This window comes from Taudactylus pleione, unplaced genomic scaffold (genome assembly GCF_031769625.1).
Source record: "Taudactylus pleione unplaced genomic scaffold, aTauple2 ptg001494l, whole genome shotgun sequence".
Classification (NCBI taxonomy): Eukaryota; Metazoa; Chordata; class Amphibia; order Anura; family Myobatrachidae; genus Taudactylus; species Taudactylus pleione.
The window spans coordinates 85,628-110,495 of record NW_028285892.1 but is presented as its reverse complement, the minus strand read 5'-3'; the positions used below and the strand labels follow the sequence as shown (position 1 = coordinate 110,495).

The window sequence follows — 24,868 nt, the reverse complement described above, 5'->3', positions numbered from 1 at the left end:
TCGGCATAACACCTCACACACACTGACACCGGCATAAGACCTCACACACACTGACACCGGCATAACACCTCACACACTGACATCTGCATAACACCTCACACACTGACACCGGCATAACACCTCACACACTGACATCTGCATAACACCTCACACCCTGACATCAGCATAACACCTTACACACTGACATCTGCATAACACCTCACACACTGACACCGGCATAACACCTCACACACTGACATCGGCATAACACCTCACACACTGACATCGGCATAACACCTCACACACTGACAACTGCATAACACCTCACACACTGACACCGGCATAACACCTCACACCCTGACATCGGCATAACACCTCACACACATGGGTCACACACTGACCGTCACACTCACGCTGCTGTAGAAGACAGGGGCAGAAGGCTTCAGTCAGGGAAGCGGAGGAGGAAATCACAGCTGCAGAAGATATATACTGTTGATTAATTAAGCTAATTGGAAACTTCCAATAGTCAATGGGGGGGCGGAGGTGTCCAAGGGGTCCTGTAGCAAGTCCCGTCAGTTTTTCCTGAAAATAACAAATTAAAGGAAAACTTGGATTCGGTCAGGAGGTGATTCTAGCGTGTTAGAAAAATATAAATCACGCACCCTATTGGATAGGAAAAACCTCGCAGCCGCAGGAAAAAAAAAAAAAAACACCGCGGGGTTAATCAAAATTACACCAGCAGTCGGATATGCCCCATGGTGTTTTTATTTTTTTTTTACAAGGTTTTTTTCTTTTATAGGTGTACTACAAGTCCCAGTGTGTCAAGCATGCCAGGGCATGCTGGTGCTTGTAGTTCTACAAATGCCAGCCAGCTGTGGCAGCTCAGAGTATTCTGGCACTGGGCGGAATACTCCAACACTTAAAGCAGAACAGGGTACTACTGTAGTAGTGCCAGTTAGGCAATGCCCCCTGCAGTAGTGCCTCTTATGTCGTGCCCACTGTAGTAGTGTCCCTTATGCAATGCCCCCATTAGAAGTGCCCCTTATGCAGTGCCCCCTGTAATAGTGCCCCTTATGCAATGTCCCCTAAAGTAGTGCCCCCAGTAGTTGCCCCCCCTCCAAGTGCAGAACAGCCCCCACACCCCTGTGCAGAGCTTACCTGACACGCTGGGCACCACTCCACACTGTCAGGGCTCCTGCTGTTGCTGACTGAATCGTGCAGGCTCCTCACATTGCAGTTGACGTCATGATGTCACCCGCGCACTGCATCACTGGGAACCCTGGCCTCTGAAGCGATCAGAGGCTTCTTTAGCTTTAGTTCCCAGTTGCTGTAGGCAAGTTGGTCGTGAGCTACTGGTAGACGTTTTGGCCAGGCCTGATCTAGAGAATGCCATTTATAATGGCCACAACTACCGAGTACGCTTCTGGCGACATCCGCATTTAGGTTTCCAGTTGGGTAATACCAACTGTAACACTACTATATAGTGAGCATTACCATAGCCTCACAGTACATCCATAATATGGGAAAGAAATGTCACTAATCTGACCCAAAAAAATGTGTTGGAAGGTTCACTAAGCACGGAGGTAATTCCCCCCACCACCTCGTGGTGCCAAACTTGACAGACCTTGAATTTTGAACTGATACATTAATATAACTTAAAAAACCTGACTGCAAGTGATAGACAATCACAATATCATTATAGTGATAGCTGTGGGTATTATTGCAGAGTCAGGCAGGTGTCTTATTCTTACTGATGGGTGAATGTGCCGCTGTTCCGTACAGAATGGGGGAGAGGACATGACTTTATACGTAGAGAGGTGCTTACTGCTGTACAGAAACCAGTGTTACATAATTTTAGGACATAGTTACCATAGCATCCAGCCTCAAAACGCCAACACTGCAGTTTCCACGCACAAGGCACATTTCTGGGTTTCTAAATAGGTCAATTTGCTGACTTGGGAATGTTTTTTTTTTAGGGTGTAACCTGAGGGGCCAAGCTGAACACCATGACAATTGAGCGTTTCATTATGCATTTTATCTCCTGAACAAATACAGACAATGAGCCTGATATAGATCAGCATGCAATGCGATATTTACGCAGTTTGAGCGATTGTAAGCCATTGTGCGTGCATGAAAGCACAGCAATGGTTTTGCGATCACGCTCGCACAGATGATTCACTCGCAAAGTGAGTGACAGGTAGTCAGCGTTTGGGGGAGGTAATGGGGGGTGGTTAGAAAAACGCAGATGTGTCAAACCAGGGTATGCATAAATTAGCCACCTGCGTCCTTGCTCGCACCAGGAGAGCACTCAGCGTCTCTGGAGACACGCTGTCTGCGGCACCATAAACTTACTTAGAAGGCTGATGGCCATCGGACCTGCGTTCCATGTTTCCGGTTTTGTGTGTGAGCGGCGCATGTGAGATGCTTTCAGTGGGCGCCTCTTAGCCCTGGATGGCGAGTGGGTCAATAGCATATTTCTGCAGTTGCGTAATCTGATAAATCGAAGCTGCAGTGGCATTTGCGTGCAGATCTGAATTGGGCCCAATATTAGGCAGTTATAGAAACCAGCTGAGGAAACCCCCAAACCACCATGAACAGGGATGTCCGCACCTGTGACATCACAGCTCTGCCTCGTCCTCCCAGCCTATCACTAGCCCGGGGGAACAGCAGTAGTCAGAAGCAGCGTTGCTGAAGGAAGAGTGCAAAGCGTGATTAAGGTCATGTAAATTATTCGCACAGACATCTGAGGACAGTGCAGCGGATTCTGAGTGACGGTTTTGCCTTTTTGCATATCTCTGTGCCATTCTGATTTCCATGAAATGGGCGTTTGGGGGCAGGAACTGTGATTGCACAGGGCTGTCCTGTCTTATGGGAGTGTCACGGACGTGTAGCTTAAGGTCCATGATATTCTGAATGTCAAAAAAACACAGTGGGATTTGGTTTGGTATAAAAAGTCAACAATATATAGGTCGACAGGAACAAAAGGTTAACATAAAATGGTTGACACCTTTTCTGTATTTTAAACCTAATCCTAACCCACCCCAAGGCCCTAAACCTAACCTAAACCTCCCCTCTCCCAATAGTGCCTAATCCTAACCCTTCCCCCAGTGCCTAATCCTAACTCTCCCCTCCGGCAGCCTAACCCTAACCCTTCCACAAGTGCCTAATCCTAACTCTCCCCTCCGGCAGCCTAACCCTTCCCCTAGTGCCTAATACTAACTCTCCCCTCCGGCATCCTAACCCTTCCCCTAGTGCCTAATCCTAACTCTCCCCTCCGGCAGCCTAACTTTCCCCTAGTGCCTAATCCTAACTCTCCCCTCCGGCAGCCTAACCCTTCCCCTAGTGCCTAATCCTAACCCTCCCCTCCGGCAGCCTAACCTTTCCCCTAGTGTCTAATCCTAACTCTCCCCTCCGGCAGCCTAACCCTTCCCCTAGTGCCTAATCATAACTCTCCCCTCCGGCAGCCTATCCCTTCTCCTAGTGCCTAATCCTAATTCTCCCCTCCGGCAGCCTAACCCTTACCCTAGTGCCTAATCCGAACCCTCCCCAAGGGCAGCCTAACCTTTCCCCTAGTGCCTAATCCTAACTCTCCCCTCCGGCAGCCTAACCCTTCCCCTAGTGCCTAATCCTAACTCTCCCCTCCGGCAGCCTAAACTTTCCCCTAGTGCCTAATCCTAACTCTCCCCTCCGGCAGCATAACCCTTCCCCTAGTGCCTAATCCTAACTCTCCCCTCCGGCAGCCTATCCCTTCTCCTAGTGCCTAATCCTAACTCTCCCCTCCGGCAGCCTAACCCTTCCCCTAGTGCCTAATCCTAACCCTCCCCTCCGGCAGCCTAACCTTTCCCCTAGTGCCTAATCATAATTCTCCCCTCCGGCAGCCTAACCCTTCCCCTAGTGCCTAATCATATCCCTCCCCTCCGGCAGTCTAACCCTAATCTTCCCCTAGTGCCTAATCCTAACTCTCCCCTCCGGCAGCCTAACCCTTCCCCTAGTGCCTAATTCTAACTCTCCCCTCCGGCAGCCTAACCCTTCCCCTAGTGCCTAATCATAACTCTCCCCTCCGGCAGCCTAACCCTTCCCCTAGTGCCTAATCCTAACTCTCCCCTCCGGCAGCGTAACCCTTCCCCTAGTGCCTAATCCTAACCCTCCCCTCCGGCAGCCTAACCCTTCCCCTAGTGCCTAATCATAACTCTCCCCTCCGGCAGCGTAACCCTTCCCCTAGTGCCTAATCCTAACCCTCCCCTCCGGCAGCCTAACCCTTCCCCTAGTGCCTAATCATAACTCTCCCCTCCGGCAGCCTAACACTTCTGCTAGTGCCTAATCCTAACCCTTCCCCTAGTGCCTAATCCTAACCCTCCCCTCCGGCAGCCTAACTCTTCCCCTAGTGCCTAATCCTAACCCTCCCCTCCGGCAGCCTAACCCTTCCCCTAGTGCCTAATCTTAACCCTTCCCCTAGTGCCTAATCATAACCCTCCCCTCCGGCAGCCTAACCCTTCCCCTAGTGCCTAATCATATCCCTCCCCTCCGGCAGCCTAACTCTTCCCCTAGTGCCTAATCCTAACCCTTCCCCTAGTGCCTAATCCTAACCCTTCCCCTAGTGCCTAATCATATCCCTCCCCTCCGGCAGCCTAACCCTTCCCCTAGTGCCTAATCCTAACCCTCCCCTCCGGCAGCCTAACCCTTCCCCTAGTGCCTAATCCTAACCCTTCCCCTAGTGCCTAATCATAACCCTCCCCTCCGGCAGCCTAACCCTTCCCCTAGTGCCTAATCATATCCCTCCCCTCCGGCAGCCTAACTCTTCCCCTAGTGCCTAATCCTAACCCTTCCCCTGGTGCCTAATCCTAACCCTTCCCCTAGTGCCTAATCATATCCCCCTCCGGCAGCCTAACTCTTCCCCTAGTGCCTAATCCTAACCCTTCCCCTAGTGCCTAATCCTAACCCTTCCCCTAGTGCCTAATCCTAACCCTCCCCTCCGGCAGCCTAACTCCAATGCAATGCCCAATGGTACGATGGAACAATATACAAGGTGGTCCATGGACACTACATGATCCGGGGTCCGACCACCCGATACATCGTTCACCTGCACCATTCACCCTCCTGGCGTTGGCAGCTGGGACGCTCCATCTGCCATGCATGCACGGCCGACAGAACGACCCCGATGCCGCTGCACAGTGCATACACGCGGGAGGTTTCAGACGATGTGTCGGCCCAATTCACCATATCATCCGAGAAATCGTCTAGTGTGTACCCAGCATTACCCTAACCTTAAAAATGTTGAAAAAAAAAAATGTGTCAACTTTTTTTGTGTCGACCACTGGTGTGTCGATCATTTGAAACTGACAACCTTTTGCACGGTCATCTTTTAGTACCTGCCAACCTATTGGCTGTTGACCATCTGGTGTCGATAATCTTAAGAAAAGCCCCCACCATGTGACTAATGAGTAGGGGGGCTGGTTGATTTTAATATTATTATTATTATTACCAGTTATTTATATAGCGCACACATATTCTGCAGCGCTTTACAGAGAATATTTGTCTATTCACATGTGTCCCTGCCCCAGTGGAGCATAGTCTACGGATCGCTATTGCAATCGCAGCTGCGATTACGCACGTAGTTCAACTGCGATAGTACGCTAATCCTTTGCGAACGCAATGCCCTCGCAGCATAATATAAGGACGCCCACTTTACGTACATCTATAATGTTTAGCAAGACTGCGAAACCATCGGTACAATAGTAGTACCATTGCAGCCACACGCACACTTGCACAAGCCCTGACCTTACTCACGCACGCTATGAGACCTCAGACTGCGTAGGCCATTGCAGTGGATAATTTATGCATGCCCCTCCAAAGGCGCTGAAATGTATTGGCACGCCTGCGTTCGTCCGACCACCCCTCCGTCGGCACTTCCTGTCACTCTGCGATGGGTCTGCGTAGCCTCTGTGATTGCAGTCCCACTCGCAATAGCTAGTTTGCGCACTGCGATACATACGCATAAGCTACTGCGATCCTTGCTGAATCAGGCCCTAAATTACATGCTCACACACATACACACTAGGGTTAATTTTTGTGGGGAGCCAATTAACCTACCAGTATATTTTTAGAGTGTGGGAGGAAACCGGAGCACCCGTAGGAAACCCACGCAAGCACAGGGAGAACATACAAACTCCACAATGCTAGGGCCATGGTGGGAATCAAACCCACAACCTCAGTGCTATGAGGTACCGTGTTTCCCCGATAATAAGACACTGTCTTATTTTTTTTTTTGTTCAAAAAACACCATAGGGCTTATTTTCGGGGTAGGTCTTATATTAATTAACATTGACAGCAGTGCCCCTTATGCAGGCCCCCTTGTAGAAGTGCCCCTTATGCAGGCTACCCCCTTGCAGGCCCCCTTGTAGAAGTGCCACTTATGCAGGCCACCCCCTTGCAGGCCCCCTTGTAGAAGTGCCGCTTATGCAGGCCACCCCCTTGCAGGCCCCCTTGTAGAAGTGCCCCTTATGCAGGCTACCCCCTTGCAGGCCCCCTTGTAGAAGTGCCCCTTATGCAGGCTACCCCCTTGCAGGCCCCCTTGTAGAAGTGCCGCTTATGCAGGCCACCCCCTTGCAGGCCCCCTTATTGCAGTGCACTTACCTGACTCGCCGCCATCCGGGATGTCGCTCTCACTTGCGCGCTGACTGGATCTAACATGATCCAGCAGGCGCGGCCGCACAGGATCCTCAGCGCGCGGGTGACCCCTTTAATGAGCCAAGAAGCTAGGAGCAATGTACCCTGATCCCTACACTTTATGGGACACGTCTGGTATATATGGCTGATATTATGACCAGAGTTTACTTGTCCCTAATGCGTCTAGCTGGGTTCTAAATTCAATTAAGTGTTATTGTGACCCTATGTGTGTGTATGTGTGTGTTAGACAATGTACCCTGTAACGTCCTCTAACACTTATCGCCATGGTACTGTGTATACTGTAGCTATATCCTCCACACAACAATGAAACATTCGCTAAGCATGGTTACAACAAAGAAACATTAGAACACGGCTCCCTCTTTAGGAATATGGGAAGGTTCTATACAAGGCTGAAAACACGCTGTACTGTATTGTACTTGAGAAAAGGATGAAATCTTCAATGACATGAAGCCTGAATCTCAGCTGTATTTCTGTCACATACAAGATGCTTTATGCTGAGAGATAATCATTTGCACATTATATTCGCTGTGGAATATGCCAAGAATATTAAACACTATTTCTTATCACTAGTGGTATTACGTATGGTCTACAAGGTAAGGGGTCTTCCTGCAGACCATACAAAGATTTGTAACGAGGACGATACCCCCGAAAGGGCTAAAACAAATGCGTAGTGATTTAGGGACGACAGACAAATGGACACAAACACATGAAAGTATAATAGAAAATGATGGTGATGTAATAACACTAATAGAGACCATGTGATAATATGACGGTCATGCCCGGGGCAGGTAACAATGGGATGAACATAATGCTGCTTAGGAAGCGGAATTTGCAACAGGAAAAGGGAGGTTATATTGTCAGTACATGGGTCACTGTTTAGACTCTGAAAATACCCTGCTATGGCATTATCGCCCTGGCTGGTTCTGGCGCGATATGTCTGTGTATGAAGTCATTCGCAGACATGTTGTCTGTACACACTGGCTGACGTGCACACAATATATATCGGCCAGTGTGCACCCAGCATTAGTCGCACACAGATGTACAAGTACCGCCAGTCCCCATAGTCGGTGTACGCTAGCAATGCAGTCTTGTGGCTTTAGTGTTGCGAATAAGACTGAAAAAAGATGCTCGGTGCAGCCGAGTCTCAAACGGGACTATTAGGGGAGATTAGAACAAGGGTGTATGAGGACACATCTGTATGAATCCAGCTGCCCAGTTGACTAGAGAGACACCATGTGACAGAGGGGGAGATGTATCTAAGATACAGAGCCCCGACCACCGTCCATCATCACACCATCAGCTGCAACGGTATGTGCACGGACTTACCACAAACAGGTTAGCGGGACGCCGCAATTTGCTAGTCTGACTTATTGGAATTCATTGAGCCTCTCTACTAACAACGGACTGATTATCCGAACTATCGTCCAACTAGTATATCATTATTTTTATTTTTACTTTCAGTTTTATTATTATATTTTTTTCACAATTGTTTCCCGATTTACCAACATTAAATTGATCATAGTGCTACGCCATATTTTCTCTATAGTATTGTTTGGATAACAGGTGTGCACTTATATCTTGCTGATATATGGTCTATGACCCACACTTTAAATGTGACTAATAGTATTAAGGACATCTGTATCCACTAGATCCATTGTGAATCAACTAAACAGTATTATACAGATACTACATATATAATCTTTTCATCTAAGTAACAACAATTTCTCACTGCATTATCTATACAATATAATTATATACAGATATATTTTGTTGAAGATAGAGGGTAACATAGATAACACCAAATTATTAAGAAGTTGAGCGCTACATACTCCTATTTTATATATTGATCATAATTGATAGGCAGGGCCGCCAAGAGCCAAGGCGGGCCCCGGTAATAGGGGGCGTGACCTAATCTCGGGAGGCGTGGCCACGCCCCCCTGCCGGGAAATAAATAAAAAAGATTCGAAGAGCCGCTGCGCGCCGGGGAGGGGGGCGCTCTGAGCCCCCTCAGCCCGGCGCAAAGCCAGGGGGGCGCAATCAGTGTGATCGCTCCCCCGCACAGGCATAGGAGCAGCCAAGAGCAGTCTCCAACTGCAGCTCAGCACATGCTGCGTGCTGGGCTGCTGTGAGGGAGGGGGGCGTCGGACCCGGGCCCCCGCCGGGCCCCTCAGGAAGCCCGGGCCCGGGTAATCTGTACCCGCTCCCCCCCCCTCTCGGTGCCCCTGTTGATAGGCAGAGGGTAGCCTATTACTGTAAGCAGCTCACTATTGATTGATAAGCTCAGTGCGCAGGAACCACCTGTATTCATTTAACGTATCTAAGATATAAATATTGCTGGGGATCATTTTGCTGTCATCGTGTGTTTCGTCCTGCACCACTACCCCTGTGTCGCCTCAACCACTCAACTGGGTATTAAACTTGCATGGGCGGGGGTCTTTTACTCCGCAGAGGCTGAGCTAGCCCGGGGGCAGCCAGAGCCAGCGGCCTGTCATTCTGTGTACAGCACCTCCACACCAGGGTAACGCGGGGGGGGGGGGGGGTCCATTGTTCTCAACAGCCAGCTGACCATCAATAAACTCAGTCTAATCTTTCATCAGACCAGCAGACCTGCTCTCTGTAATAAACGTAAATCAGTGCCATCCTGGAACAGAGGAAAGTAGGAGAAGCCTGGACATAACATGATTTTGTGATTATTTTCAGAAAGAGATCTGACACCATCTACTGTAACATATCAATGAGACGAGAGGTTAAATGAGAGGCAGAGTGATGTGTCAGGGGGCCGCAGATCGGTGACCGGGGCCAGTGACTGACGTGTAATGAATGTCTCTAATCTGTCATCAAACTGGGGAGGATGCCCTCTCCCCTGCACCGCCAGGAGACCTGTGACCATGTCTCCAGACCTCAGTAACCGCAGGTCTCCTAATTAGACCCAGGCTGGTATATGACTCTCAGATTCATGTGGTGATAGTTATACAAGTGACATAAATCTAAACCTGAGAAATCCCTGGGGATATAAGTCTCTGTATAGTCACAGAATGTCAGAGAGCAAGATACCGGCTACTGAGCCCCGATATACATATATATCACAATCTGTAGCTAGGCAATATACCTCAATGGTGTGCAGTCTCTGGGCCTGATTCAGAGCCGGACGCTATTTGCGCTCGCTCGTTCATTAAAAAGGGGGGGCTATTCAAATGAACCGTTCGCACTTTGCGGTCTGTTCACGCCTCTATGTCTGAACGAGCGAACAAAACTTGTGGTCGTAATTTTGAAAAAGACGCCCCCTGGCCGCTCACACCATACGTCATGTCCGCTATTTAATAGATTAATCGAGTACATCGAACAGAGTATGAACTGCTCGCTATTCTTGTGGTTGGTTTTTCCTACCACAATCTTGCGAGCAGTTCTGACTATAAATCAACCAAGTGACGTGGTCAGTGACGCTGCTGTATTAATTATGCACACCCATAAAACGCCCGTTTTGACCTTTAAGCACGCCTGCGTTCGGATCTCCAGTCCCCGTTTTCAAGCACCTTCCCCTGTTACCACCCACATACGCCTCCTCCTGTCACTCAAAATAGCAGGCATTCGCTATTTAGCGAACAAATGATTTTCGGCCGCACTGACTGGTTCGCGCATGCGTATTAAAATCCGTACGCATGCGCAGTTGTGCGAACATCGGTCGGAACGAACGAGCGGCCGCTTACGAGCGGCTCTGAATCAGGCCCTCTATTCAGAAGGTCGACAGTGTTAAAATGTTAACATTTACGTTAGGGATAGAATTACACTAAAAAGACATTGGCCCTGATTCAGACCCACTCGCAAGCGGCTGTCCGCTCGCAAGTGGGTCGATGTTGTGCACTGCGCATGCGCACGACGGCGGGAGCTCCGTCGTGCGCATGCGCCAGACGCGACGAGCGAAGGAATTTCCTTCGCTCGTTGTGTCTGATCAAAGGGGGCGTGCTGTCGATGTTGATTGGTGGGCCGGAGCCGGCAGCTGTGTGTTTGTTTCAGCAGCTGATGAGAGTCTGTCAGACTCTCATCGGCTGCTGCAGCTCCCACTGCGGGAGCCGCCATCTTCCGGCTCCCGCAGTGGGTAATGGGAGAGACGTCGTTATGACGACGTCTCTCCCATAATGCAAAGCGGCCCTGGAGAATGGTCAGGAGTAGCTGATATCGGCGGCGGGAGCAGGAGCGGGGGTTCAGGTAAGTGTTTTTTTATTTTTTCTTTATTACGTGTGTCTCTACTGGGGGGGCTACAAGGGGGGATTACTACTGGGGGCACTTGAAGGGGGGGATTACTACTGGGGGTACTTGAAGGGGGGATTACTACTGGGGGCACTAGAAGGGGGGATTATTACTTGGGGCAGTATAAGGGGGGACTACTACTGGGGGCACTTGAAGGGGGGATTACTATTGGGGGCACTAGAAGGGGGGCTACTACTGGGGGCACTAGAATTGGGGCTACTACTGGGGGCACTTGAAGGGAGGATTACTACTGGGGGAGGACTACTACTGGGGGCACAGCAATGGGGGGACTACTACAAGGGGGGACTACTAGGGGCACTACAAGAGGGGGGATTACTACTAGGGGCACTACAAGGGGGGACCACTACTGGGGGCACTGCATGGGGGGAGGACTACTACTGGGGGCACTGCATGGGGGGAGGACTACTACTGGGGGCACTATATAAGCTTATTAATGGGGGCACAAGGGGTACTGCACAGGGGGGACCACTACCGCGGGCACTGCATAGGGGGGGGCACCAAAAAACCTACTCGCTTACCAAAAAATTTGGGCTAGGGCCGGCCCTGCCCACAGCAGAACCGTTCCTTACAGAGCCCTGAATGTCCCACAGCAGAACCGTTCCTTACAGAGCCCTGAATGTCCTACAGCAGAACCATTCCTTACAGAGCCCTGAATGTCCCACAGCAGAACCGTTCCTTACAGAGCCCTGAATGTGCCACAGCAGAACCGTTCCTTACAGAGCGCTATATGTCCCACAGCAGAACCGTTCCTTACAGAGCCCTGAATGTCCCACAGCAGAACCGTTCCTTACAGAGCCCTGAATGTCCCACAGCAGAACCGTTCCTTACAGAGCCCTGAATGTCCCACAGCAGAACCGTTCCTTACAGAGCCCTATATGTCCCACAGCAGAACCGTTCCTTACAGAGCCCTGAATGTCCCACAGCAGAACCGTTCCTTACAGAGCCCTGAATGTCCCACAGCAGAACCGTTCCTTACAGAGCCCTATATGTCCCACAGCAGAACCGTTCCTTACAGAGCCCCAAATGTCCCACAGCAGAACAGTTCCTTACAGAGCCCTGAATGTCCCACAGTAGAACCGTTCCTTACAGAGCCCCAAATGTCCCACAGCAGAACCATTCCTTACAGAGCCCTGAATGTCCCACAGCAGAACAGTTCCTTACAGAGCCCAAATGTCCAACAGCAGAACCATTCCTTACAGAGCCCTGAATGTCCCACAGCAGAACCGTTCCTTACAGAGCCCTGAATGTCCCACAGCAGAACAGTTCCTTACAGAGCCCAAATGTCCCACAGCAGAACCATTCCTTACAGAGCCCTGAATGTCCTACAGCAGAACCATTCCTTACAGAGCCCTGAATGTCCCACAGCAGAACATTTCCTTACATAGCCCCGAATGTCCCACAGCAGAACCATTCCCTACACTTGTGGATAATACTCATAACTAACATCGCTGCCATGTGAGCTCCATGACCTCTGTGCCACTCACCGCTCCATCTGAGTCCAATGCCCGCACTCCTCAATGTGTTCTCTTGTCAGATTAGGTATCTACAATAAATATGGTCACATATTAAATCTTATGACCTCATGTAATTAATATCAGAACAAACAGGTGATATCTATATTAGATACTGCTTTGCGTTAGGCTGGTTTTATTTATCGGGGTAAATTCCATCACATTACACCTGTCTCTTCCCAGCAGATATCTGCATGCTCGGCTCACTTCCTCTCCAAACGTTCTACATCTGCTTCTCCTCTCCTTCAAGCCCTACACTGGCTCCCCTTCCCCTTCAGATGCCAGCCCAAGGTTCTGACATTCGCCTACAAAGCCCTCACCCAATCCTCTCCCACTTACATCTCTGACCTCATCTCTTTTCACATGCCCGTCCACTTTGCTTCACAAATGCATGCCGCCTCTCCTGCCAACTGATTACTTCCTCCCACTCCCGCCTCCATGACTTTGCCTGTGCTGCTCCCTCTGGAACTATCTCTCCATCAGACTCTCCACCGCTCCACAAATCTTGAAACGGGCTCTCAATACCCACTACTTCATCATAGCCTTCCAGCTCTCATCCAACCCGCTGCTACATGCTCCTTCCTCCCTATGTACCCCATCTGTGTCACGCCTGTCTGTCTGCCCCTCCCCTTTAGAATGTGAGCTCTCTCGAGCAGGGCCCTCTACCCTCTTGTGCTTCTCCTTACACTCTTTTCTACTCCTTACTCCCCACAAGGGCACCTAACACATGACTGCCAACTCCCTCCTGCGGAACACTTTTGGCGCAATATAAATAACAAATATCCAGGCTCCCCACACCCAACTCACCCGTTTCTCCATGCCGGTTGTCAGAACTGGTAGTAACACTGGGTCCTTCCCGGCTGTCACCATCAGAGATGGGACCAAGATCTTTAAACAAAATTTTGAGATTAATTACTTTTAATGTTATGGTATCCTCCAACTTGAGCAAGTACAATCCCAAACTGTGCCAGCGACCCGCTCTCTATACTTTGTGTTACAGACCTGAGATGTAATGCATGCGAGACAGAAGAACAGGATAAACCTGCACCCCAAACAGAGGCACAGAGATTTGGGAGTGAAATTAGGGATGCAACTGATTAAATGCAAGATTACGGGATATAGGACCTGATTCACATTTGTGTGCTAGCATTGGCGTACAAAGATGCAATACAGGAATGGCTCAGCTGAGCCCAGTGCTGTTTGTGCTAAATACAGGGGACCCCCTACGTCTTTCGTCCCATGTATTTTGACAACCAGGACTGGCCCTGAAATGCCCGGTGCTGGTTGTGCTAAATACAGTACGTCTTTTGTCCTGTGTTTTCACATCCAGGACCATCTCTCAAAAGCCAGGGACTGTTTGTGCTTTGGGGGGGGGAGGGGTCCCTAGCCAAGGCTAACTAGCGGTCAGGGTTAAGGCTTTGGCTGGGGGACCCGGTGAAAGGGTTCTCCTGGCTATGGCATTACTCCCCCCACTAGAAAGAGTCCGGTGCTGGTTATGGAAAATACAGACAACCCCTAATCTTTTTGTCCACTGTATTTCCAAAACCAGGACCGGCTCAGCTGACCCCATTGCTGGTTGTGCTAAATACAGGGGACCCCTATGTCTTTTGTCCCCTGTATTTTCACATCCAGGACCGGCTCAGCTGAGCCCAGTGCTGGTTGTGCTAAATACAGGGGACCCCTATGTCTTTTGTCCCCTGTATTTACACATCCAGGACCGGCTCATCTGAGCCCAGTGCTGATTGTGCTAAATACGGGGGACCCCTATTGTCTTTTGTCCCCTGTATTTTCACATCCAGGACGGCTCTCAAAAGCCCGGGCCTGTTTGTGCTTTAGGGGGGGAGACATTTTTTTTTTCTTTTTTACACAACTGCACGGATGGATCTCACTGATCCGTGCATGCATCTGTGTCAGGACAGCCCATTATATATTGCGCATGATCTAAAGTTATGCAAATCGTTAGATCGTATGCCACATTTTACTGTTTATGCTCCATATCGTGTCCTGGAGTGTCGCGGAGCTGCCGGTGGAGAGTTCAATGGAAATCACTGACGACATCGCATCATTTGCATGTCGTCTAGTGTGTAGGCACCTTTACATCACACCCCACCACCCAATGTCATCACACACATACATATTACATCACACACATCCACATTACATCACACCCCACCACCCAATGTCATCACACACATACACATTACATCACAACCCACCACCCAATGACATCACACACACATCACCACCCAATGACATCACACACACTTCCATATTACATCACATTCCACCACCCAATGACATCACACACACATCCATATTACATCACACCCCACCACCCAATGTCATCACACACATACATATTACATCACACACATCCACATTACATCACACCCCACCACCCAATGTCATCACACACATACATACATATTACATCACAACCCACCACCCAATGACATCACACACACATCCACATTACATCACACCCCACCACCCAATGTCATCACACACATACATATTACATCACAACCCACCACCCAATGACATCACACACATCCATATTACATCACACCCCACCACCCAATGACATCACTCACACTTCCATATTACATCACATCCCACCACCCAATGTCATCACATACACACATATTACATCACACCCCGCCACCCAATGACATCACACACATACATATTACATCACACCCCACCACCCAATGACATCACACACACATCCATATTACAGGATGTCTATCTAGCTCCATCACAGAAACTAGGTAAGGTTCAGTAAAATGAATGTTTTTATACATCAAAATTTTGAACCCTCATATTGACAGATATAAAAGTGCAGGGTTAGTGTAATGAGTATTTCTGACTCCCTCATGCTGAGGGGTATGCCTGGAGACTATGGACCTTATTCAGAGTCGGTCGCAAGCGGCGATGCGCTCGTAACCGACTCAATGGTAAGGCCTGCGCATGCACAGCGGCCTCACTGCGCGTGCGCAAGCCCTGGAGCGACAGATAAACTCTGTCGCTCCGGAGCTCGCTACCAAAGGGGTGGCTGTCGATGTTGATCGACAGCTCGCCCCGTTTTGTAGGTGGGCCGTGAGGGGTGGTTTCCAAAACGGAGGCGTTCCTTAAGGAACGCCTACCGTTTTGTGGGTGCCGCACTGACATCATCAGTGATGTCAGTGGGGAGCTTCCTGCTCCATCAGAGCAGGAAGCTCCCTGGGGCTTACGAGTGCCCAGACCCTACCCTAGGGTCTGGTCGTAAGCCCCGATGGTCGCATGGTGATCGCCATCGCGACCATCAACCTGGTCGGTCGTTAAGCTGTGGGTGGTAACACACAGCTTAACGATAGACAAGGAGGCGGCCGTTCAGGATGCAAGCGGCCGTCCTGATTCTGTGCGACCGCTTGCATCTAACGACCGCCTCTGAATGAGGTCCTATACTATACCTGCCAGTGCGCAGTATTGTAGGGAGTATTGCTATGATAAAGACGGCTCTATCTGTACATACCTAAATGTCTGAGCACCGGCCACTTGCAGCTTAGGGCTGCTGCATGATTGCGCAGACTTCCTTCGCCATTATACTGTAAGGACTGCCAGTAAGCCATGAGGCACAAACAGCGGAGGCGCGTTACTTGAGTTGCTTATTGCTGAGGACTTTGTAGCGTCAGGATGTGGAAGATGTCAAATGAAAATAAATCCTACTTCTAAAAGCGGCTCATTATCCTGTGAGGAGGAAACTGCTGGGTGCATTGTGTGCGAGAACACAGCAGCGACGATTTCACTTCTAGACTAATGTACCTGTTGCCGATGGATGTTACTACAGCAAGACGCCAAGGCAATAGAGCCAAGAGCTGCCTGCCATCCTGGGGCACACGGTGTGTACTTTAAAACATCTGGACCATTTCCCTGTCGGTGGGACACTTAATTGTATGCAAGATTTGAATTAATAATCACATGAAAAATGGTTCTGCCAAACAAGTCCTCCTAGTACGTTATATCACATCTGCCCATAACCAGCCGCCAGAAACCTGCCGTGTGCCCAGGATTAACTCTTCGTAGGGAAGTAAGACTCAGCAATCTGCGGTTTGGTAGAATTACAGATGGCTGATCATGGGGTTGTATGAACATGTTTGTTGGAGCTAATGGCAGGTCAGTTGCGAGATCATTTCAGACTCATGTGGAGGCGGCCATCTTGGAATTGCTGAAATAAGTTGCATAAACATTACAAAAGCTGAAGGCAGGGCCCCTTACGCCATTAGGGAATTGCTGTGGACAAGGGGATACTTAAAGCTTCCTTGGAGACGGGGCCGGATTCCTACCCTGCCACAACAACAGATGCCCAAACACCTCAAACCCCCACCTTATCCTCTTCTATTTTCCTGCCCTTTTCTAGCCCACCAAACTATTGGTACGCATTTATCTGACTCCGTGGCCAACTTATCAATTGTCTGACCCCTTATCCATCTACCTCTACTTCTCTGGGTCCCACATTTGTCCGATATCTACATAATCTGCCGCTTCCGTTATCTGTTCCTTGTCGAGGTGCTGTATAGAGGCTGTGTAGTTACTCCCACATAAAAAGCCACACATCCCTTAGCCTCCGCTCATATTTAATAGATCTGAGGAACTTGTTCATTCATTAATCTCCAGGACTAAAGCTAGGTAGATACAAACTATACGATGTATCGTACGATATATCGTTCTGATGCGAATGGGAATGATATAGCGTGCACATCGTATAGTGTGTACGCCTGATCCGTTGTTCATCGTATCGTCCCATCTGCTGTGCTGCACATCGGATGGGACGATGCAATGAATGACGCGGTGCATCTACACTCGGCATGTGACGATACACTGCGCCGTCATACACTGGATCGCGCATTCTGTTGGCGACGCCATGTATCGCTACATCGCATTGTTGCATCGCTGGGTCGCACCGTTGTATGGTGTGTACCCAGTTTTATTGCATTACAGTCGTGTTGCAGCGCTCCTGAATTAGGAAAATTCTGTTTTACTACACAGGCCACAGCCCCTAGAGTAGGGACAAGCAGACGACCAATCCCTATGGTTACGGCACTGTCTGGAAAAGGAGGGGGGGGGGGAGCATATTGTTGGAGCTACTGTAAATAACTTATAGTTATAATGCAATAATATTGTATATATTCTCACTACAAGAATTTTGTTTTTCTTCAAGTATTTTACCGTCTCCCCTTTCCCGTAAACAAATGTACTCCACCTCTGCCTGTGCTGGCGCTATAAACACTCGGACATACAGACGTCACCCAGATCACGGTACACAGTTACCTTCCAGCTGTGAGCGGTCACTGCCCACTCCCAGGTCCTGTCCATGTTTCTGTACCAGTTCAACGGGCCTCTGCAACGTACAGGAGGAGAAACATTTGGAAGAAGATGTAAACGATTTCCGCAAATATATACTCAGGCGTCTGTCCTACCTGAATCCTCTCTTCTTATACTGTGCGACGTAGAACTGCAGCTCGGACTCGCTGAGAATTTTGCCGAGTGGTATTTCCTCCGGGAGACCGACAAACAGCCCACCTATACCAAAGGGAAGACGGTAACATGACTGTAAGAAGCGCTATCAGTGTAGAGGGAACATTATAATACCAAGTTACAGGACCTACAGTATGCTCCAGCACCGCGTCAGTCTCAAGTAGCTACACACAGGGGGATCATTACTACTCCCCGTGACATCAGCAGATCTACAGGAGTTATGTCATCAATACGCAGCAGAAGGAGGGAGCACAGCCTGTCATTACATTGTGTGTAACCATATAGCTGTACGTCCTGTACCCTCCTGAAGAGATCAGCAATAACGGCTACATTCACACAAAGCCGTCTATCTTTATTTAATCACAGGCATTAATAGTAATGTGTTTTCCTGTTCTGTGCCGATGGCAATTTCCACGGAGTGTGCTATATTTTGTCGAAATGAGAATGTTGACGTGGTCGTAATGATGAAATGGTGACATGATTATAATGTCGACAAAATGTCTCTGGTGGTCTAGCGGTGACTTACATGGGGCAGGCCTGGCGGCTCCAGTCGTGTCTTTTGGGTCTGGCAGTCAGGTGATGACTTCCGCTGGATCTACTGGTGCTTCCCGACATGAGTATAACCCTCCTCCTGGTACCTATTCCAAGCCCACCCCTCCCGTAGCCTAAATCTATCCCTCGGCTACCAGTCTGTGCAGAATGTCGACATTGCGAACATCTTCAGTGTCGCCATTTTAACATTGTCAACATCATCAGTGGCGACATTGCGACTACATCCCTTTCCACGAGAGCCGCAATGAACATATATACATATATATACAGTCAGGTGCATAAATATTGGTACATTGACAGAATTTTCATATTTTGGCCTCTATTCACCACCACAATGGCTTTGAAATGAAACAAACAAGATGTGATTTACCTGCAGACTTTCAGATTTAATTTGAGGGTAATTACATCCAAATCAGGAGAACGGTGTAGGAATTATAACGGTTTCTATATGTGCCTCCCACTTTTTAAGGGGCCAAAAGTAATGGGACTATCAACTAAAAAGCCATTTCATGGACAGGTGTGGGCTATTCCCTCGTTATTTCATTATAAATTAAGCAGGTAAAAGGTCTGGAGTTGATTCTAGGTGTGACATTTGCATTTGGAATCAGTTGCTGTCGACTCTCAATATGAGATCCAAAGAGCTGTCACTATCAGTGAAGCAAGCCATCATTAGGCTGAAAAATCAAAACAAACCCATCAGAGAGATAGCAAAACATTAGGTGTGGCCAAATCAACTGTTTGGAACATTCTTAAAAAGAAAGAACGCACCGGAGAGCTCAGCAACACCAAAAGATTTCATCACTTATTCGGAAGGAGCCTTAATTCAAGTTGTTTTTTGCATCTTTATTATATTTATTGGGATTAGGAGCAAACACAAGATCCCATGAGATAAAACCACCGCCGTGACCTAGCGTGGCGGAAAGGGGGAGGTTTAAAAGCAACGGTGAAATGAGCGTAAAACATAGTAACCTGGTATAAAGGTAAGGGCTTAATGCACCTCCCCTGTACAGACAATCTTCTGTCTATGGAAGCCAGGGAGGAGGGATACAGGCCCCTACAGTCATTTACATCTATGCCTCATTATTAATGTATAGCTGGATTACGCCGGCCCTTTCTGAAGTCTGGAACGGGGCCGCGTGAATGCGGAGTTCAGCTATGTAGATTTGTCATTCGAGAAATGTTAAAAGATGAAAAGAAAACTCCCTTGACACATGGAAGCGTAAAGCACTAATGTGATGGATAGACTTGTAAACCGCCGATGACTGGCACAAGCACAGCGCGCCAAAGATGGATTTCACGTCAAGGCAACAGGATTCTTCTCCATCCAGTGCCCAGGCAGGGTCTGCGCTCCATTATTGTATTAGCCGGGTCGCTCGGGATGGACCCGACCTACCACCGTCACTTTACATGTAACAAGCTTAGGTATTACCATCGTGTTACGTGCAGGAAGATCCCCCCTGTGATAATCTATTCCCGCGGATGATGCATTGCGGTGTCCGCTGTAAGTGAATGTGCGATAGATCAGAGCGTTATCTCATTACACACAGAAACCGGTGCTATATCTTATACAGGGATATTCTGCATTCCCGCACAAAGGTCACGTGTATAACGCGGCACTGTAATGCCCACTGCGAGGCAATACACAGACTGCGTTATCGGATACGTGGATTAAATGTCAAAATGGGACACACACAGTCATTGCATCGGTTTATCTAACGTTAAATCATTAGCATTGAAGTGTAAGACGTGTCTGTCCCATTAATCAGGGGACTAGGTACTTCCTTCATGCAAAATGATTATTTCCCAAAGCCTAAACGTTATACTAGATTTCAGCAACCATGCATGACGATGTGAGGCCTCATGATCCGCGATACGTGAAGACGACGTTACATGAAGTTGCAGCCTGAATGACATTAGACCCATCAATTTCCCTTGCTCTGATCGGCTGGCAAACAACGTCTGCAGAGCTGAAGCGCAGTAGGGTTAGCTCGAGCCCGGAATACTGTGACAGATGGCAGAGCAGGGTCAGCTACATTACTTTCATCTAAGTGTCATCTGCGACTCATAATTATTATTATTATCCTTTATTTATATGGCGCCACAAGTGTTCCGCAGCGCCTTACACAGTACATAAACAAATCATTTGACAACTGACTTACAGTAAAAAATAGGACAAGGACATGGATAATGTACATTGATGCATAAATGACCATAACACCTAGATATGCAACAGAGCGTAAGCAACCAAGTGTTAGGTGCCCTGTTGGGGGGTAGGAAGTAGGTGAAAGTAAAGTAAGGAGAAGCACAAGAGGGTAGAGGCCCTGCTCGTAAGAGCTTACATTCTAAAGGGGAGGGGCAGACAGACAGGTGTGACACAGATGGGGTAAACGGAGTAAGGAGCATGTTGCAGCAAGTTAGGATGGGAGCTGGAAGGCTTTGATGAAGTAGTGGGGTCTTGAGAGCCCGTTTGAAGGATTGTAAAGAGGAGGAGAGTCTGAGAGGGAGAGGGAGAGAGTTCGAAAGGTGGGGAGCAGCACGGGCAAAGTCTTGGAGGTGGGAGTGGGAGGATGTAATCAGTTGACATGAGAGGTGGCGTGCATTGGTTGAGCGAAGAGGGCGGCCAGGAGAGTGGAGGGAGATGAGGTCAGAGATGTATGCGGGAGAGGAATGGGTGAGGGCTTTGTAAGTGAGTGTGAGAACCTTGAATTGGGTTCTAAAAGGGAAGGGGAGCCAGTGGAGGGCGTGTAGGAGAGGGGAGGCAGATGTAGAGCGTTTGGAGAGGAAGATGAGTCGAGCAGCAGCATTGAGGACAGACTGGAGAGGAGAAAGATGGGAGTTGGGGAGGCCAGATAGGAGAAGGTTACAGTAGTCCAATCTGGATATGACCAGTGAGTGTATGAGGGTTTTGGTGGCATCCTGGGTGAGAAAGGGTCTAATCCTGGAAATATTTTTGAGATGGAAGTGACAAGACTGTGAGAGACTCTGGATATGTGGTTTGTAGGAGAGGGAGGAGTCCAGGATAACTCCAAGAGCGCACTTTGGGGCTAGAAGAGATAGTTGTGCCATCAATTGTTAAAGAAATAGTGGGAAGTGAGGTTATGTTGGAGGGTGGAAAAATGATCAGCTCATGTACCGGCCTCTATGGGCACTCTTTTTGCTTTTACTAAAGACTATTCTTGCTAGCTTCTGGGGGAGTTGGTTATATTATACTAACTCTCTGCAGCCCCCATCGTGTCCTCCTATATCCCCTTATAGAAGTAGGGCCCTGTATTTATGTATCTATGTGAATTAAGATACTGTCTGTATTAGTCCTATGTATCTTGTCAGTCTTATCCTCTTGTACTGCCCTACGGAACATTTGTGGATCCCTGGGATCCAGCACAAAACTGCTCACAGTACAGATGTGTTCGTACTCAGCTGGCGTTTTTGCGCCATATAGTGCCTGACGCTTGGTGCAAATTAGACACTGCGCCAATAGTACCGATTCATGTATTTAACATCTTATTCACATACAAAGGGCTGTATTCAATTTGAAGCGTTAAGTCCGGATCCGCATTAAGTTACCGCCGATGACGTCATTGTCGCCTGTTTTGGTTTTGCCCCGTATTCAATTTGAAAGACTTTCCGCCTAGGCGGAAGTCAATGCAATGTAATAGGCGGAAAAGTTTCGCCTATGAATGGCAGGCGGAAAAAAGTGCAGAATTGGGGTTTTGGGGTGCAACGTTTCGGGAACCCCCGTGCAGCCTTCAGACAGTCCCCCCAAAGGTAATATGTGCCAAAAAAAAACAAAAAAACACTTAAGGACACCCCAAAAATTGACTTTGAAAAAGGGGGCGAAAAAAAAAATGTTGGGGTACAAACTTAAAAACTAGCGAACGTGACTCTGGGGGGGTCCCCAAGTATGCCCCAGGTGTTTTTTTGATTGCAGGTGTTTGCGGCAGGTGGATTTTTCATGATTTTTTCAACTTTAAATATGCTGACCCCCATTTTCAACTACCCCAAATTTGCTGGGATAAGTTATTTTCTGGATAAAATACTCCTGAATACTATTCTGCACCACTTATACAAAAACGCTATTTAGCAGCTATTAAGCCCATTTAAAAACATCAAATACCTTCAGCAAGCCAAATCGGGGGGTACCATAGGGAACCCCCATGTCAGAGCATCTTTTGGGGGGTGTCAGGCAGATTTCCCCAAATATGCCAGTACTTTCCGCTTGTTAAAGTATCGCCGGGTCCTGTTTACGCCTACTTTCAAACTGAATACAGGGTTTAGCGTGCACGCGCGCGATACTTTTCCGCCTCCAAAACAGGCGAAGTCGGTGTTAAGTCCGGGCTACGTTAACTTAACGCGGCTCAGCTCAAATTGAATACGGCTCAAACTCGCTTACAGTGTACTATATTAGGACCTTTTTCGCACAGGAATCGGTATAAAGTCACAGTTGAAGTATAACAAAAACAAGAGATATGGTAAGAACTTACCTTTGTTATCTCTGTTTCTACGAAGTCCATAGGGTCCACAGGGTTGACCTTGGGGTATAGCTGGATCTGGATCCATGGGCACCACGCAGTTAAAGCTTTAGCTGCTCCCAGGATGCACTTGGGTCCGTCCTCCTCTATACCCCGCCCCCGGCCACAGCACCTCAGTTGGTAAGCAGCCAAGGCCGGAGGAGGAGATTAAACAGAGAGAAGGAAGACTGGAACACACAAGAAACCATACTCACAGAAATGGGAGACGGAAAACCGGTGACCAGCCACATAGCCCATTTGAAGCCAGGTGCGTCAGGGCGGGCGCCCTGTGGACCCTATGGACTTCGTAGAAACAGAGATAACAAAGGTAAGTTCTTACCATATCTCTTGTTTTCTACTTCAGGGTCCATAGGGGGTCCACAGGGTTGACCTTGGGGATGTCCCAAAGCAGTACAACTAAGGGCGGGGACGCTCCTGTGCTGAAAGGAGTACCCGGCGCCCAAAGGATGCATCCTGAGAGGCAAAGGTGTCAAACGCATAGAACCTCAAAAACGTTTGAATTGAAGACCAAGTGGCCGCCTTACACAGCTGAACAGCAGAAGCGCCACGTCTAGCAGCCCAAGAGGGACCCACAGAACGAGTGGAATGAGCCTTAACAGAGGCTGGCACAGGTAAGCCCTCCTGTGCATAAGCCTCACAAATAACGGAACGAAGCCAACAGGCTAACGTTTGTTTGTTGGCAGGCCAACCCCTCTTGTGAAAACCAAAGAGGATAAACAAGGAATCAGACTTCCTAACCGAAGCCGTCCGGTCTACATAAATTCTAAGCGCCCGGACCACATCTAAGGAAGTCTCACCAGCTGAAAGATCAGGGGACTGAAAAGCTGGCACAACAAGTTCCTGATTAATATGGAACTTCGAGACCACTTTGGGCAAAAACTCAGGACGAGTGCGGAGCACCGCTCTGTCCTGGTGAAAAATCAGGAAAGGAGGGCGACAGGAAATCGCCCCCAATTCAGACACCCTCCTGGCCGAAGCAATTGCCAGGAGAAAAACCGTCTTAAATGTCAGCCACTTGAGCTCCACCGCCTCAAGAGGCTCAAACGGAGGACCCTGCAGGACCCGTAGCACCACCGCCAAGTCCCAAGGAGCCACAGGAGGCACAAAGGGAGGCTGGATCCTGAGAACACCTTGGAAAAAGGTGTGAACGTCTGGTAGTATTGCAATCCACCGTTGAAACCACACGGACAAGGCGGACACATGAACCTTCAGAGATGCAAGGCGTAAGCCGAGATCCAATCCTGACTGAAGAAATTCCAAGATCCTAGAAACTCGGAACACCTGAGGATCATAATGTCTGGACTCACACCACTGAAAGTAAGTGTGCCACACTCTGTGATAAATCCGTGCTGAAGCAGGCTTGCGTGCCCTGAGCATGGTACCAATAACCGAACTGGAGAAGCCCCGAGACCTCAAGACGGCTGTCTCAAGAGCCACGCCGTCAAAGACAGCCGACCCAGATCCAGGTAAAGGCAGGGCCCCTGAGACAACAGGTCCCGACGCTGAGGAAGAAGGTACGGAGCGTCGATGGAGAGGCTCCTGAGATCGGAGTACCAAGGACGTCTGGGCCACGCCGGAGCTACCAGCACGAGCATGCCGCCGTCCTGCTTGAATTTCCGCAGAACCCGAGGAAGCAGGGATATCGAGGGAAACAGATACGCCAGGTGAAACGTCCATTTCACCGACAGCGCGTCCACCAGACTTGCACCTGCGTCTCTTGTCCTTGACCCGTAAACGGGCAACTTGTGATTGTGACGGGAGGCCATCAAGTCCAGCTCCGGCAGTCCCCACCTGTCCACGAGTAGCTGAAACACCTCTGGGTGA

At 49.0% G+C, this 24,868-nt stretch overlaps 1 protein-coding gene across 1 annotated transcript in view; it reads right to left on the bottom strand.

The window, feature by feature from the left end:
- The window catches only part of EPHX2 (epoxide hydrolase 2), a 117,643-nt gene that overhangs the window by 22,188 nt on the left and 70,587 nt on the right, over positions 1–24,868 (bottom strand). Inside the window, exons 12-15 of the mRNA XM_088463891.1 lie at positions 17,906–18,008; positions 17,757–17,826; positions 13,254–13,334; positions 12,420–12,478 (exon numbers count right to left, since the gene is read on the bottom strand). Of these exons, the coding sequence (XP_088320017.1) occupies positions 12,420–12,478; positions 13,254–13,334; positions 17,757–17,826; positions 17,906–18,008 (313 nt within the window). The remainder of the gene's footprint in view (positions 1–12,419; positions 12,479–13,253; positions 13,335–17,756; positions 17,827–17,905; positions 18,009–24,868) is intronic.